Consider the following 17,251-nt stretch of genomic DNA (forward strand, 5'->3'; position numbering starts at 1 on the left):
TTGATCCCCAAAAAAACATTAATTTTTGGGATATTTAACCTCAAGTGCACTTTTCTCTACAATGTATGAGCACATTGATTAACCGCTTAAGGACTACGCCCGAGTATGCTCGGGGAAACTTTACCTTCAGAAAAGAACACTTCCAAATATACCCGGGTGAAAATAAATACGATTTTTGCTATGTGCAAGCGAGACAAAAGAAAGCTGCGATGATTTAAACGTGGTACCACTCCCCGTATCTCCCAATCTCCGCAAATCGGTTGACATCATGCAATGTTAGCACTTTTTGAGTAGTGAGGTTGTGTGTTTTTTTGTTAAAATTACAATGATTTCAATTTAGATTGATTTTATCGATAATCTTTTATATATACAAGGTGTCCGGGGGTTAAGCGCCCTAACTTCGAGAGGTGATTCTACATGATGGTAGAAGTAAAAAAGATAAATAACTTTTTCGAAATTCCAATGTTTATTTTCCGATACAAAAATATTTTTCCAAAGAAGAATATTTTTTTTCCTGTGATATAAATTAAAAATTTTAACTAAAAACTACCTTGAAAAATTTCGAAAAAAGTTATTTATCTTTTTTAACTTCTAAAATTACGTAAAATCACCCCCCGAAGAATTATGATAAATAAAATTGTATATTTTTTATGAATTTTTTTTATTTCTTGGTTCACACTACGTACCATAATATCAACTTTCTGTCCCATTTTGGTCCCCTAATGGCTTTTATGAAGGATATATATGTTAAGTAAATAAAATTAATTCATAGAAAATGTATTTTTTTCCATGAATAATGATTACTGAAGAGGTTAAAAAAACATTGGAAAAGTAATTTTTTTCAGTTCAGTGTCGATAAATAGGCATTTATTAAAACATAATTTTTACAATTTTATACAAAAAAAAAACAACAATATTATACATTTTTTAACAGTACTGCCCATCTCAGTTGAGAAATCTATTCTGAGATGGGGAGTACTGCCATTACACTTTTAATTTAAGTGCATAATATAATGTATATGTTATGCGGCATATGCTTCTAAATGTTCATTCAAAGACATTCTGGCTGAAATATAATGTCCCAGATAATTTGACACGAGGCCGCCAACACAGGCTTCTGATACTTCCCAGGTGCAGAACTTACTTACTTACAAATAAACTTACTTACAAATACTGACTTACTAGGTTAATAATTTGCCTTGCAGGAAATGTGAATATTTTCCAAGTGTCCTTCAACAACTTTAAGCATGAAGTATCATTTACTTTTAACTATGTGAACTTACGCGTTACCTATTTTCCCTACATTATCTATGATAGCTATATTTGTATGTAGTTTTTTAATGGCTTTTGCAATGTAATGGTTTTTGTGTTTTTGTAAAATGAATTATACTGGGTGGCGCAGATGGATCGGGTGGTTTTAAAATACTTGTCAAATTGTCAATTTTAAAGGTATTGGATTGAAATAAAGTGCAAAACGTGTAGTTACAATGGGAGTTTATTAACAAAAAATTAGTAAAGTTTTTAAAAATTACATCCATCAAATGCCCTCCTTCTCGAGCGACGCGTTCTTGGAGTCGGTCCTTAACGTTCCGCATTGCCCGCTCAAGCACATCACCAGGAATTAATGTGATTTCGTTGTGAATTGCTCCTCAACTCCTGAATGGTCCGGGGTTTGTTCATGTACACCCTTGCTTTTAAATAGCCCCATAAGAAGAAGTAGACGTCTATTGCACATGAACCAGTAGTGCGGAAATTATGCACCCAACTCAATATCGTATCTCGCTTAGGAACACTACCGCGAGGTGGGATGTTGAAATGCCAGCGAAAGGCACGCGTCACAGCAACAATTGACTCGTTATTGCGTATAAACTCTTCCACTGCGAAAACACGATGCTCAACGGACCACGTAGCCATCGCGACTGACTGCCAGTCTGCAACTGAAACTTCCCGTCCCCCCCACCACAGCACGAAGACCGCCGAACACCTGGCTCCCCCACTCCAGACGTACAGTCCACTTCAAAACCACCCGATCCATCTGCGCCACCCTGTACTAATAATACAGCTCCCGTAAGCTCAATATTTTTATAGCGTGCTATCTCTCATTTCACCTAATCGCTTTATCAGTAACCCAGTCCCTTTGATAAAGTTCACCAGGGCTGTCATTGGGTATGTGGCTATGTCTTCTGGTTCTACTGTATGTCTCCCCAGGTATCTGAGCCTAGTTCCCACCAGGGCAGGACATTGGCACCATAGGTGAATTGGAGTCTCTTCATCCTCTTCACATCTCCTGCATCTATTGATGTTTTCCACTCCCGTTAGTAGCCTAAAAGTTCCCACGGGGAGTCCACTGTCCATATTGAGTATTTCCTTACACAATAACTGACAATGAATATCAATTCCAGCCTGTGGAGATGCTGCCGCTGTGGACGGGCGAGTTCCTGGCCGCGGTGGCGAAGATGGAGCCGCGCTTCCTGGCGCTACACCTGCAGGAAGTGGGCGGCAAGACCTACGAGCAGAGCATGCGCCACGTGCAGGACTTTGTCCGCATGTTGTGTGACAGTCCCGAGCTGCGCCTCTTTGACAAGATCAGAATATATCTCGACGAGGATTTTAGCATTCCGGCTAAGTTCACGGTATGTTGTTTTAAATATTCTCCATATACTATTTTTTTTTAATTTGGTACACCACCTGAGTTACAACTTTCACGACAGAGCAGTAAGTTTCTTGGCTCTGGATCAGGAGGTCGAAGGTTCAAATATAATAATGCTTTTACTTAAAGTATGTATCATCGTTAAGTAAAATTACAATTTATAATTTGGGAGGCTGTTATGGGCACTGCCGCCCTAGGGACCATTTATTGGATAACCAACACCCCTGCCATAGGCCATCCTAAGTGGTTCGCTACGTTTGTTGTCTTAGCAGGGGTACGCGGGTTTACCCACCTGCTGCGTGGCAGGACAGATCGGGAGAGACTGGTTGACGGATACCTTTTGACCTCTTCATCCGAACTCTCTTGACTCCATCGCCTTGCACCACAGTGGGAGGGATGGATTCATATATTCCCCCCCCTCATACACTTTTCCTTCCCAAAACTTTCTCTCCTTCCTTTCCCTAAAAAGAACCTCACACAGCATCGTCAAAGATGACATAGGCCCTGATGGAAATTATTTTCCTCAGGATCTCCTGTGTGGAGCCACTGTAAAAATATTGAAATCAATATTACATTTATTTTTATTTCTGGATATCATCAAAAATAATTTATATTTTGTTTTAAAAAAAAATTCTTCCATTTTATTATTTTTACTCCTAAATGTAAAATTGAATGAATCGTAAAAAAGAATAAAAATTTTCAAATCGTATTTCATTTTCACGCTACTGTATTTATTTAACTGTAACCTTGACAGTATTTTAAAATAGCCATAAATAATTCCCAGTTTTCTGGCACGGTTTACTATAAATCTCTTGTGCTTAGACAATACAGCAATTAGTACTATCTATCTGAAAGCAGACGGACGAGGCTAGTGGTTTTTGTGGGGCAACTCCAGTGGCTTGCCGGGACTTTATCCGTAACAAAAGTTTCCAGTAATGCAGTATATTATAATTGTTATTTCAAATGAAAACCTTTTTTTTTTGTGGAAAACAAACATTTTGAATGGAAAATTTTATGATTGAAATGTCCAAGGTTTCCAGTGACAAAAATTGTCAATCTGTAATCTTTTAAATTCTTTGAAATATGTACCAAAATGTCTGTAATAGTTAGTGGTGTTTGAAAGCCAGTGAAGGCATTTTCGAAAGTTTTTCCTAAAATTCTAATACAAATTTCACATCCACTCCACTGATTTTTTGCATATTATGGCAAGTTTGCAAAAACGTTTTGATCGATCGTTTAAGTACCAAATTTATAGAACCTAAAAATATGGGATAGACTGCGAAATCTAGGTGGATTCATTGGCTTTAGACTGCAGTAAGCAGTTCATATGTTTCCATATTAATATTTCCATATAATCGCTCAATTGGATATTATAGAACTTACAAGCTTAGTTGAAGAACTTTTGTCACTGGAAATCTTATACACTTTCCTAACTACCCACATTGAATGTACAAATAAATCATTCTTACTATTTCTTGTGTTAGTAAGCCTACAAAGTTTGTATTTTTGCAAGTAAATAGAAAATCGTCAATCTGTTAGTCCCAGAGAGAAGTCGTATGTGACATCATTGTTCTAGTATCTTTTCTCTTTCTCGTTTTTATTCAAGACACTTGAGAAGGAAGGGGACAATCGTTGATGACGTACACACGAGCTCTCTCCAGGACTTTAACCTATTTTTCAATAAGAAAAAATAATGTAGAAATCTCACGTATTAAAATATCGGTGACCGGGTATCTCGTCAAAATGAGAGTTCAACACACCTACAAAATGTAAAATAACGTCATGAAAAGTGATGAAACAAAAACTTGGTGAAATAGGTTACATAGGTAACTATTTAACCTATTTTTGTGTTTAATTGTCATTTTGATGAAATATAAAAATCACTGCACTCCACTGGTGGTAACTGAAAACTGTTTGGAAACCGCTATTTTATCTGAATGGGATATTCGCCATAGTCGTAAATTATTTCTCATAAAGCACACGGTATGATATACTTAGCTAAAAAAATTACCCTGTCATTGTGTATTTAATCAATTCTTATCTGGCGTGGTTTAGGAAGGTTCGGTTGCGCAGACAGGATGCTAATGAACCCGGAGCTGCAAGATTACTCTCCTGTGGCACGGAGATCTTTCAATTCTTATCTGGCGTGGTTTAGGAAGGTTCGGTTGCGCAGACAGGATGCTAATGAACCCGGAGCTGCAAGATTACTCTCCCGTGGCACGGAGATCTTTCAATTCTTATCTGGCGTGGTTTAGGAAGGTTCGGTTGCGCAGACAGGATGCTAATGAACCCGGAGCTGCAAGATTACTCTCCTGTGGCACGGAGATCTTTCAATTCTTATCTGGCGTGGTTTAGGAAGGTTCGGTTGCGCAGACAGGATGCTAATGAACCCGGAGCTGCAAGATTACTCTCCCGTGGCACGGAGATCTTTCAATTCTTATCTGGCGTGGTTTAGGAAGGTTCGGTTGCGCAGACAGGATGCTAATGAACCCGGAGCTGCAAGATTACTCTCCTGTGGCACGGAGATCTTTCAATTCTTATCTGGCGTGGTTTAGGAAGGTTCGGTTGCGCAGACAGGATGCTAATGAACCCGGAGCTGCAAGATTACTCTCCCGTGGCACGGAGATCTTTCAATTCTTATCTGGCGTGGTTTAGGAAGGTTCGGTTGCGCAGACAGGATGCTAATGAACCCGGAGCTGCAAGATTACTCTCCTGTGGCACGGAGATCTTTCAATTCTTATCTGGCGTGGTTTAGGAAGGTTCGGTTGCGCAGACAGGATGCTAATGAACCTGGAGCTGCAAGATTACTCCACGGAGATCTTTCAATCTTCTTTTCTTACTTACTTAATATACTTATTTTTACTTTTCTTACTTTATTTTTCTTACTTTAATTTTGCTTTTCTTACTGTACTACTTTAACTTCACTTGTATTACTTTATTGTTCTTACTTCACTTTTCTTTCTTTACTTTTCTAACTTCACTTTTCTTATTTCACTTTTCTTACTTTACTTTCCTACTTTTTGCCCCGCACCCTCTGTACCGATTTGAAAGAATTCTTTCCAATTTACTTAAGACTGCCACCAGACCTGTTTATCTGCTCTAGAAAGTTTTAGATTTTTGATCAAAAATTGAGCTTACTTTGGTCACATGGACACGCCCACATCACAGTTCTGTCAGTTTTTTTATTCAATGTCTGAAGAGAAATATAATCACCTTTCCTTAACTCCTTCAGCCTCATAAAATTTTACAATTTATGAATGCAATAGTTGGGACTATTGTGCGGTGTCAAGTATACACGGTGTTCGGAAACTAGTGGTACAAGCGGGAAATTAGGGAATCTACAACACAAAATTATTATTTTTTTCGGCAATCAAAGGTTAACAAACTTTAGGAGCTGGGGTCTACGCTTCAAAGCATTTTAACCTCTTGTGTGCCGCCTATGTCAATAGGCGTAATCAAAATCATTTCTCTGAGCTATTCCGAGGAAACTAATTATGGTAGATTATATACTATTTTTATAAATGTATAAACACTTTATTTGGTAAGAATTTAAAAAAAACATAGTTTTGGAAAAAACAAGTAAGTTATTATGACAATAGAATCAGTTGGCGAACGACGAAAATTTAGCATCGGCACACCAAGAGTTGAAAGACAATAAACAGCTGATAATATATCCCCAAGCCATTGATTTTTTTCAAATTTGACCCAAATAATTCTAATTTCATACTCGATTTGCTCGAAAACGACAACAGAAATAAAAAATGTTTAACCACAAAATCGACTCCAAATGTGATGTAAATTCACCAGTTTCTGGACACCATGTATAAAAATAAATCTGGTGGTGGTAACGCCATATTTATTTGGAACTCTTGAAATAAATTTGGAAAAATAAAGGTGGTGTAAGTTAGTTGGTACTATTGAAATAAATTCAAGAAAATAAAGGGTGTGAGTTAATGCCGTAGTTAGTTGGTACTCTTGAAATAAATTCAAGTAAATAAAGGTGATGTGAGTTAATGCCGTAGTTAGTTGGTACTCTTGAAATAAATTCAAGTAAATAAAGGTGGTGTGAGTTATTGCCGTAGTTAGTTGGTACTATTGAAATAAAAAAAATAAAAATAAAGATTGTGTAAGTTAACGCCGTAGTTAGTTGGTTGGTGTGAATTAACGGAGTGAAAAAAGCCTGTGGTTAAATGATTAGGTAATTCACAGTGATTATTAATTAACACCAGATAATGGTCACCACAAGCCAAACTGAATTCACGATTACTCTCGGCAAGATTATTAACACAGCAGCGTGATTATTTGATAGTGCCCTGCGACTTTAAAACTGAATGAAAAACCCTTTTAAAACCATTGGCATATTTACTTACTTCATACTAGCTGAAGTCCCCTGACTTTGTCTGACATTTTCAATATCATCATTGAAATTTTTCTTTTTTCTTTTATCTTCCGATTTAGTTGTCCGGGTTAAATCTTCCCCAAAGGAAAAACTTAACCCTTCCACTCACTTTTCCACAAATGATCATCTAGTCAATCAACATTATGTAAGTGCATTATATAAGCAAAATAAATACAAAACAATACAAGAACAACACGTCAACTCACCAGAGATCAAATGGGAAAATAATTCACCGACTCCAGATATTTTCATAACAGAGGGTTCGGCTCGGTAGAACTTCTAACAGGGCCTATAAATCCTACTGATCCCTCAACATAAATATTTAAAAAATCTTTTGTTATCCTACATGTATTCAAAATGACCGACTTTTGCATCTTTATATATAATTTTTTTGATAGATCTAATACGCCTAAATTTTTAATTAGAGAGCTAGGTATAATGCCAGTAGCCGAAATAACGAATGCTAATATTTTTATAGTCTGAGAATGCCAAATTCTTTTTATTTCATTTCCTAAATCTGTGTATTTTCTTATTTTTTCATTAACAGATTTTTGAATATTACAGGAATTTGGAATAGCGACATCAATGATATAAGTTATTTTTTTAATTTTGTCATGTAAAACTATATCGGGTCTATTATGACTAATCGCTCGGTCTGTTAGTATAGTTTTATCATAATATATTTTATAAAATTCGTTTTCTAAAAATGAATTTGGTTCGTATTCATAATATGGTACTACATTACGGCAGTCAATCAAGTTATGTTTAATTACCAAATTTTGGTGAATTATTTTTAAAACTTGATTGTGCCTAAATGTATACTCGGACGGTGCTAATATAGAACATCCCGATATAATATGTTCTATAGTTTCCGGAAAAGCCAAACATTTTCTACACAAATCATCAATTTGATTTGTATCTTTGATTATATGCTTTCTATACTATTATTATTATCAATCAATCTCTGAATAAATGTGCATTTGTGTAAAAACAAAGCCGCGTCGCAACAGACCCTTTTCTTTGGATAATATTATATGGATAAAGAACTAATTTTTTGTGAAAAATCATCTCAAAGGTCCTTTTTAAATAAAGTACAGGGTTTTCCAATAAGAGGTGTTATTTTGATATTCAATCGTAAAAGATCAATGGTTTCGTTGCTTGTGTGGCACGTAGCGCCGTCTTGTTGAAAGTAAACGTTGTCCAGATCAATACCATCCATAAAAAATCATTAATCATCTCTCGATAGCAATCTATTTTATACAGACAAAACTATTTATTCATATTCATACTGCGCATATGCAGACGAAAACAACGAAGACAACAATGATCGCGTAGATTATAACGTACGTTACGTGTACCCAGTGTTGTGTTAACTGTTATAGGTTATTTATGTGGTGTGCGATATAATCAAGGTAGACTTCAAGTAATACTTTGGGATAGGTTATTACGTTTATTAAACCGAGTACAAGATTGCGGATACGTCTTAACTAGCTAGCAGCTGGGACGTGAGAGAGCGATCTACCTACTACATTTGTATTTACACTGAGTCACCTATCTGTCTCGCTCTGTACTGACAGACTCTACCTTACTACTTATTTTTCCCACATAAAGGAAATACCTTACCGACAAGAAGTTGTCGTAAAAAGTTGCTGGTTTACCTGAACTTTGATAAATTGATGACAAAATAGTTCAGATAAATTTATAATGAAATTGATTTGATTTTACAACACTTATTGCCTGCACTAACGATGTTTATACTTGTTTTAACGAAGGTTAATATTCCAGGCCCTCGGTAACATTTACTTCGTCCACTCCTCGTTGCTGGAGGTGAAGATCTGGGACTTCTCGGTGGATTCCTGGGTGCTGGTGGAGGGCAAGGAGGTGCACGCTGGCAACATAGAAAGGGTGCCCACCAAGGAGAAAGCCAAGTTCCCACAACATTTCTTTCCCGAGGTGAGTCAGCACTTGTTCAGTGGGAGTACATAATTGCTATTTTTGTGGACAGTCTAGCTGATGTGTACCCGGCATTCCTGGGGGTTATCCTAGGATATAGACATATATCATTGCGGACTTTTCTGTAGTCCTTTTTAAGATTAACAATTCCGTAGTACATTATTTTGATATTTCTTAAGAGTGCCCGAAAATAGATTTTTACATCTTGATTATAAAACATCGACTTTTCTCTACTTTCTATAAATATAATATGCATGTATTATATATGTAAACCTTCAGGAATAAATTCTCTAAATGATAGTGAAAATTCTATCAAAATCTGTTGCATAGTTTAGAAGAACTAAGCGCACAAACAGACAGAAGCGGATAGCGACTTAATTTTATACTATTTAGAGATTCACATTACATTTTGAGGTTTTACCATAGACATATGAATATTAGTAGACCTGCCCTAAGTGATTAAAAGCGTATTATTCCCCACTCCCCATACCGGTTCCATTGGAGCCGGCTGGGCTCGCGTATGGCTTCCCGTGAATCTTGAGAATGTGACGTCATCATTCTTGTTCGAACTAGCGTCGAGCTATGGTCGAGGCATTTTACGAAATAACACGGCAAAATGGTTGCTTGTGATATGAAAACTTGTAAAAATAGATGTGAAAAAGAGAATAAACCCAATTGTCGTATTACATTCCATAAGTAAGCATTATTTTACTTTATTTTAAGCTTATTCATACCGTATTATATGGATCAGTTTTAGAAACATATACTATCACATCACAATGTAGCGATTCTCAAGTGTGCTCATCGTTGTTTACTGGGGTAAGTAAATTATGAAACATTTGTAAAAGTGTCTTAACTAAATACTCTGAAACTAACTACGACTCTGAAAATAGAAGAAATTTGCCGAATTTGGACTTCGCAAATTAGTTCATAACGTGGCGAGTAATTTGCGCTCCCATGTAAAAATGTCATTCAAAAGCAGATTTTACTTTTAAGAACTAAATGGTGATATTATAATGCGAAATGCCTATATACTGTCAGATTGATTTATTGACGAATCACAGCGTCAACGTCAGCTTTACCCCCTTCGTTCTTCAACAGTTGATTTTACCCCTCACCTTTAATTTCTAGTCTATATATTCTTATGTCTGTGGGTTTTACTCATTCTGTTATTCGTCATTTTTCTTGAACAACTCTTAAAGGTTATACTCATCAATGTAATATATCATTGAAGAAGATAATACTAATAAATCAAAACGAAACATGAAACAGAACGAGACACTAAAAAATAAAAAGATAACGGTCTTAACTAGGAATTGAACCCAGGATCTCTGTCTTACCGAGAAAACGTTTTTAACAGTCAATAGGTATCCCATATAAAGATTTTATTTTATTATTAAAAATGAAATAAAAAAAAACTTCAATTTCGCAATCGAACTTGGTTAAACACTGATTCTCCTCCAGTTGCAGCTTTTGATCAAATTGTGATTAGCGGACAAGAATAACAACGATCCTCTTACGCTTGACAGCTGATCGAAATTTGGTCCAAATCTGAAATGGGCTGAGAATTTGCATTTAACTATAATCATTATATTTCCATGATAATTCATCAAAATTACAATTAAACACCTTTAAAAGGCGATATAGAGTCATTAAAAGTTACTTTTCATGAATTTATATCACTTTTTATAGGTGTGTTGAACTGTCATTTTGATGAAATACCCGCTCACCAATCGTTAAAAATGTAAAAAAAAAAACGGTTTGGTTTTAGATTTCTTGGTGTTTGAAATTCCCGTTTATCTTCTGAACAATTATAAGTACAATGTTTTTTTACCCATTGTGATATGACATACAATTATTATATTTTTCTTTTTGTTACCATTTTTACAATCCATTAACAAAAAAAATGACTAGTTTATTTAGTCTCTGAAGGTCGAGAGAAGATATTAATATAAAATAGGTCATTGGGAAATAAAACACTTAGCCTTATCTAATCTAACCTAACTTAATGCAACTTCACCAAACCAATATCCTTAATAAGTGTTAGTCACTAATGAACTTAATATATTATACAATCTAATTCACACTCTGCAGGATGGTAGTCAAAGCCTTACATGACATGGAGGCACCCTACTTGTTGGAACTGTGCATTCCAAACAATGTTAATACTAGGCAGGCAAACTTCTTGGGGACATTCTTGTAAAACTAATATAAGTTATATCCAAACAATACAAAACTCCCTTACAAAATTGTTAATCCATAAATATACCAATGCACACAGAAGCGACACTAAATTAATATACAAGTCTCTGAATGTTTTACCTGTCAGAGGATTATTGTTTTATAATATTGTAAGTCAACATCTTATATTGTCTGATTCATTGTATAGGGAAAGAGTTTTCCATAAACACAATACAAGATTCACCCAAAATGAAGGATTGGTGGTCCCGAAATGTACCAATAAATACGGTGAAAGAACCCTAAACTTTATTGTACCCAGAATATTTAATAAACTACCAATGACAATTTAAAATATAAACGTTTTTAGAGCCAAAGTCAAATATAATCTAAGGAAATGGCTATTAGATACTGAGGATTTATATTGATGCACTACTGAAGACCTTGTTTTCCTAATTGGAATTCTCATTCTAGGGAAATGGAAAATCGTTATAAATTTGTATTACCTTATGTATATTAAAACCATAGAAGTACTTGTTGATTATATTCATTTGTGCTTGTGTTGTTATATGAGGCTTATACTGCTTCTTACATTTTTATATTTATACAATTCTGTAATTTAACCAACTTATCATTTATTGTTAATTTATCATCAACATTATACATACCTACATACTGTTTACCATTGTACCATGTTATTGCAAAAATGTTGTCATTATGTACCTGCTGACAAACTACATAAGTAGTTTAGCAGGTTTGAATGTTAATAAATAAAAAAAAACCCTTCGATCAGCATCTTTAACAGCCATAGGTAGACTTTCAGTACCTATGCGCAATCACAATGCCAATTTTGGAGACCGAGCTTTTGCAGTAGCAGGCCCAGCAGCTTGGAACAAACTCCCTTCATATTTGCGAAAGATCGACAGCTCATCTGAATTCAGAGCAAAACTAAAGACTCACCTTTTCAACTTGTCGTATTGTTACCGTGGGATTAAGTGGCAACAAATAAAAGTAAGGATAGGTTTATTATCTAGAAATAAAAAAAATATTTAAGAATACGAAAAATGTAATACCACAAAAAAGACATAATAAAAATAAATTAATTAGTATCCTACTATATAATCTGTCTGGCGCAGGGCTTGCATAGGTAAAATGAAGGTGTGATACCAGTTTGTTCTTGTTGCAAAGTAGTAGATCCCGGTTCTTCACAACTCCCAGTTTACAATTTATCCAAAAAATAATCTTGTAGTCCAATGCAAAACAGCCTCACGCTGCTGGTCTCCAAAAGGGTCCCTCTTAACCAATGAGGATCAGCAGATGCCAACCGATTCCATCAATCCAATGGTCAATGCTCCATATGCAAAGCTGATGCTCACTCAGGAGTGGCGAATGTGTTCATCGAACCTCAGCCAAGAGGAATGCCCGCTGCTTTCGGCTGGTGATCAAAGAATGGCCACTGCTTCCGATGCAAATCACAGATCCTTGCTCCCTCAGGTTTGGCAACTCTCCAAGTCAGAATTCCAGGGCTGTCAATTTGACCAATAGCAAAATGACAATGTGTAGGTACTTAAAGGCCCCACACACCAAGACCGTAGATGCGATGTAAGTAAGGTGATGCACACACACCTTGTTACAAATCTTATATGTAACATTATCCAGAATAATGACTTTATTTTTTCCAGTAGTATTTTATTGCTCAGTCCAGCCCATTCTCCTTAACAACCCACTTTAATGTAATAACCATTTATTATGCGTAAACTATTTTTGTAATATTTTATACCTTATCACTGACACCATGGGCAGAAATCATAACAATCTATATTTGCAAACGTAAATATGTACGTATGTCGTAAATCTTTAGTTTATTTTTATTTATTAATCTTAAGTTAGCTCACATCTTCGTGTGTGCTAATAGTTTTATAAACATATAAACATGTACATTGTTTGGCAAACATAATCTTTCTTTAAATATTTCACTAAAGTCACAAAAAAAAGAAACATTAATAATTGAGATAGACATATTTATTTTCTTAATTCATTTTTGAACTTATTAATATTGTCTATCACAGCAATTTCCTTCGAATTATTAATTCGTTTAGCCGTAGTTGTAAGTCATATTATAGCGGTATTGTGTAAATACCCACTCGGTCATAAAAATATGTATGGATTCAAGTCATTAGTTATTTGTAAATCACTCGTCATCAATCTTATAAGTTATAAGCCACTAGTTATAAGTCACTAGCTATGAAACTTAGTTATAAGCCAAAAGTAATAAGTTATAAGTCTAAGTGATCAATGCATAAATTAAGTAGTTAACCGCCCTTGAGGTGATTTTCTCACGATAACGGCGCTATACAAATAATCCAATCATGAAAAATTACGAAAATATTTTCTTATGAAAGTTAAAATTTTCATTTTATTTGATAATATTGGTCTGTGCACTCCAACATGTAAAATAAACCATATATGTATTTAACCCTTGGAATGCTATCCTAGTACTCGTAAGGCCCTTCGTACACTGAGATACTTGCAAGATATGTGAATGTGACGCAACCAGAAGTAGCCTACCGGTATGCTACTCTTTAAAGCACGTTTCCATATACGGCGCTACCCAGTTATACTGAACTTGATCATTTTTTCAAGTGCAGCCGTGGAGTTATTTCGATGTCAAGTGAGTCTAGCGACGGAGATAGTAATATTGTGTTTCTTTGTATTTACAAGCATAAAAAGAAGGTTTTGGGTTAACCCTTACAACAAAATGAATCATAGTTGTAGTATATTGGTCTCCGCCAAGGAACTACATGAGAATGATGTCAATTGAACTTTCCTTTCCAACCTCAATCCACTCCTTTTCGATCGAGTATTAGATATGAATGCAACGTGCGTAGCGTGCTACCAGCACTGTCAGTAGCGTGCAACTGACGTCAAAACAGTAGTCGACGCGTCACATTGTATACGAAAACACTGTCAAAATAGTAAGGCAGATACTCACAAGCGGCGAGTATGCTACACGCACAAAACTCGAGTCCCAAAGAATCTGTAATAAGTAATTGCCTTAGTTTGCCGGGGGTAAAATGCCAATCACCCGACGTTCACCATCTGACACTGTTTTACTAATAACTAACTTGTTTTTTTTTCAAATTGTGAAAGAGAATGTTTCATATTCACCGCAACGTTATTTGTTGTCAAATTTGAAAGAAAACGATGTGTGAATTTCCATTGAAATACAAATTAATTTGTAATGTAACTTTTGCCTCTGATAATATCTAATCCTCGGTAATCAATAGATTAGTCTAACTGCGATATAAAAGTACGTATGATACGCCGTGTACAAGAGCTAAAGCCAGTAGTAGTAGTAATATGTTTGTTAATTCATTTGTCACGGCATTTCACACGCTTTGTTATTTGTATAGAAGTCTCGATAAACTATTTGATAGGTTTACAACATTCTATAAACCAATGCTGAATCGAAACACGGAATTTAGGCACATGTTTTTATAGCAATTTCACAAATGGTTGAAACCACCGTATAAATACTGTTATCCGTTTGTTTTGTTGATTAATTTTATTGTCCATTGACATTCATAGATATAATGATATTAAAATCCGCTAAAGGGGTTACTTAATCTGTCAAGATACATAGCCTATTGGTTAATGCACTTGACCTAGAGTTGGGAGGTCGCAGGTTCAATTCCAGTGACGACGTTTGATGGGTAGAAAAATGTATATATAATACAGGGTTTTCCAATAAGAGGTGTTATTTTGATATTCAATCGTAAAAGATCAATGGTTTCGTTGCTTGTGTGGCACGTAGCGCCGTCTTGTTGAAAGTAAACGTTGTCCAGATCAATACCATCGAATTCCGGCCATAAAAAATCATTAATCATCTCTCGATAGCGCAATCCATTCACCGTAACTGTTGTTCCAGCCTCATTTTCGAAAAAGTAAGGTCCAATGACTCCGCCAGACCATAAACCGCACCAAACAGTCGCACGTTGAGGATAGAGAGGCTTTTCAACAATAAGTCTTGGGTTTTCCGAGCCCCAGATGCGACAATTTTGCTTGTTGACGAAGCCACCGAGGTGGAAATGGGCCTCATCACTCAAGATGATTTGCATTTGATTCACTCAAGTGAATTTTAATAAATTCAATGCGTTGTTGAAGCGTGTATCGTTCCATTTTTATTAATGGCGTAGTTTCTACTTGTCAAATGTCAAAAAATGACAGCTTCAAAAGTAACATCTACCGAAATAGCGGGCTATTCAAAATAGCACCTCTTATTGGAAAACCCTGTATATCTCGACGCCATCTAGTGGGAAATTCAGCACTAACAAAGCCTTTCCCACAAAAATAAATTTGGTTGTTTACAGGTGAAAAAATATAATAGGCAATAATTGTCGATTGAAGTACTTGTACATATTGAGTTATTTGGCGGGTTGGGTATACCCGACTTAGCTCAGTGGTCCAGAGCACCTGATCGGACATCAGAAGTTTCAATTCCCGTCGGCGGCATTTATTTTTACTCGGGAGATATTTTCAATTTGTATGGATATTTCAGGCGAGTAATTAATGCTTAATAATAATTTTGGGTAGGTACCGATTTGATCGCTTGTCTGATTATTCTTCACAAAAGCAGTTGCAATTTTTAAAATGTCACTTAGAAGAAAATTTGAGTTCATTAAATGTGAATAATATCACACAGGAATAACGGGTTTGATACTATCTCCACACATACAGTCCTGAGAAGGAAATAATTTCCCTCAGGGCTTGTCATCTTTGGGGATCCTGTGTGGAGGGTCTTTTTGAGGAAAGGAAAAAGTGAACCTGAACCTTGAGCCTGTTTTTTACATGCATATAATTTATGTTATATTTGCACTGCATTCCAGAGTGTTAGTATCGCCCTTGTGAGACACCACAATTCACAATTAAAACATTGCTTTAAATGGCTTTAGCCATGTTTAGTAACCATTAAACCAGTTAATTCTGAATAGTTAATAGATACTTCCCAGTCTTCCTCTTTCACATCTCTTTCCCTCCCCACTTTCTCCAGCCACATTACATTGATCTTGAGCAGTTGGGTCTCTTGTGTGGTGACCACACATAATTTTTGTACTGGATACTATTTTCCCATTTAGGTAACATAAATACCGTCAATACTATCGCAATTAATTTTTGGGTTATTATACCGTGTTGCACTTCCTTCACCTTTGGCTAAAGATGGAGGCATAATAACCCAACAATTAACCCCTCAGGCCTCTGGCATATGCTGTCAGAAAGTCAGAGTATTTTCGCATTGCAATAAAATCAAAATTAATGGAATATTTTCAAACTTATCCGAAAACTAAAACTGTTTTAGAAAGTAGATTAAGTACCTATACTTTCAAATTTTATTATTAAATAAAACATATAATTTTGGAAACATTAAAATCTTAAATTCACACACAATTTTTTTTTTAAAATGGCCCATTTCGTTTTTTTTTTTAACTAAAATTACTGAAAACGAAAAAAAAACTTAATTGTCCCCTCACTTTTTGTTGTTTCATTATGAATATGAAAATAATCATTAAAAAATTCACAAAATTTGTCTATAATTGCAGTCGGAAACTTTGTTTTCATGAAGGTGTACATTTTAATTCTTCTGTGGTTAACTATTAGATTTGAATATAAAGCGTGGTGTTTTCTCTTTCTAACACCCTTTAGTTCAATTTCTCACCATGGCAGTAAGGGAGATACTACGATTTCTATGAGACCGTAAGCTGTTCCGAAAAGCGAACAAATTGACGCTACGTGTAATAGCTATTTGTTTGCAAAATCGAATAAATTATCCTGAGGGGTTAATGTTGATACCGCACAAGAGTCCCAACTGCTCCTGGCCAAAACCGGGGACGGGGAAGTGTGAAAAATTCAAAAAGGGACTCATCGGGTAAGGAAGCCACAACGATTTCTTTAAGCCCCCACATACCTAATTTCTACTGATTTATAACAAGTTTCTCGTTGACTCTAAGTTTTCAAGTTCCAAAAAAATGTCATTTTATTTTTGAAGATAATATCTATACGTTTGTAATGCCGAA

At 35.6% G+C, this 17,251-nt stretch overlaps 1 protein-coding gene across 1 annotated transcript in view; it reads left to right on the forward strand.

Moving 5' to 3' along the window:
• The window catches only part of 5PtaseI (inositol polyphosphate-5-phosphatase A), a 50,816-nt gene that overhangs the window by 12,325 nt on the left and 21,240 nt on the right, over window positions 1-17,251 (forward strand). Inside the window, exons 2-3 of the mRNA XM_089646893.1 lie at window positions 2,403-2,633; window positions 8,835-9,002. Of these exons, the coding sequence (XP_089503019.1) occupies window positions 2,403-2,633; window positions 8,835-9,002 (399 nt within the window). The remainder of the gene's footprint in view (window positions 1-2,402; window positions 2,634-8,834; window positions 9,003-17,251) is intronic.

This window comes from Hesperophylax consimilis, chromosome 25 (assembly GCF_061612785.1).
Source record: "Hesperophylax consimilis isolate HC1 chromosome 25, BYU_Hcon_1.0, whole genome shotgun sequence".
NCBI lineage: Eukaryota > Metazoa > Arthropoda > Insecta > Trichoptera > Limnephilidae > Hesperophylax > Hesperophylax consimilis.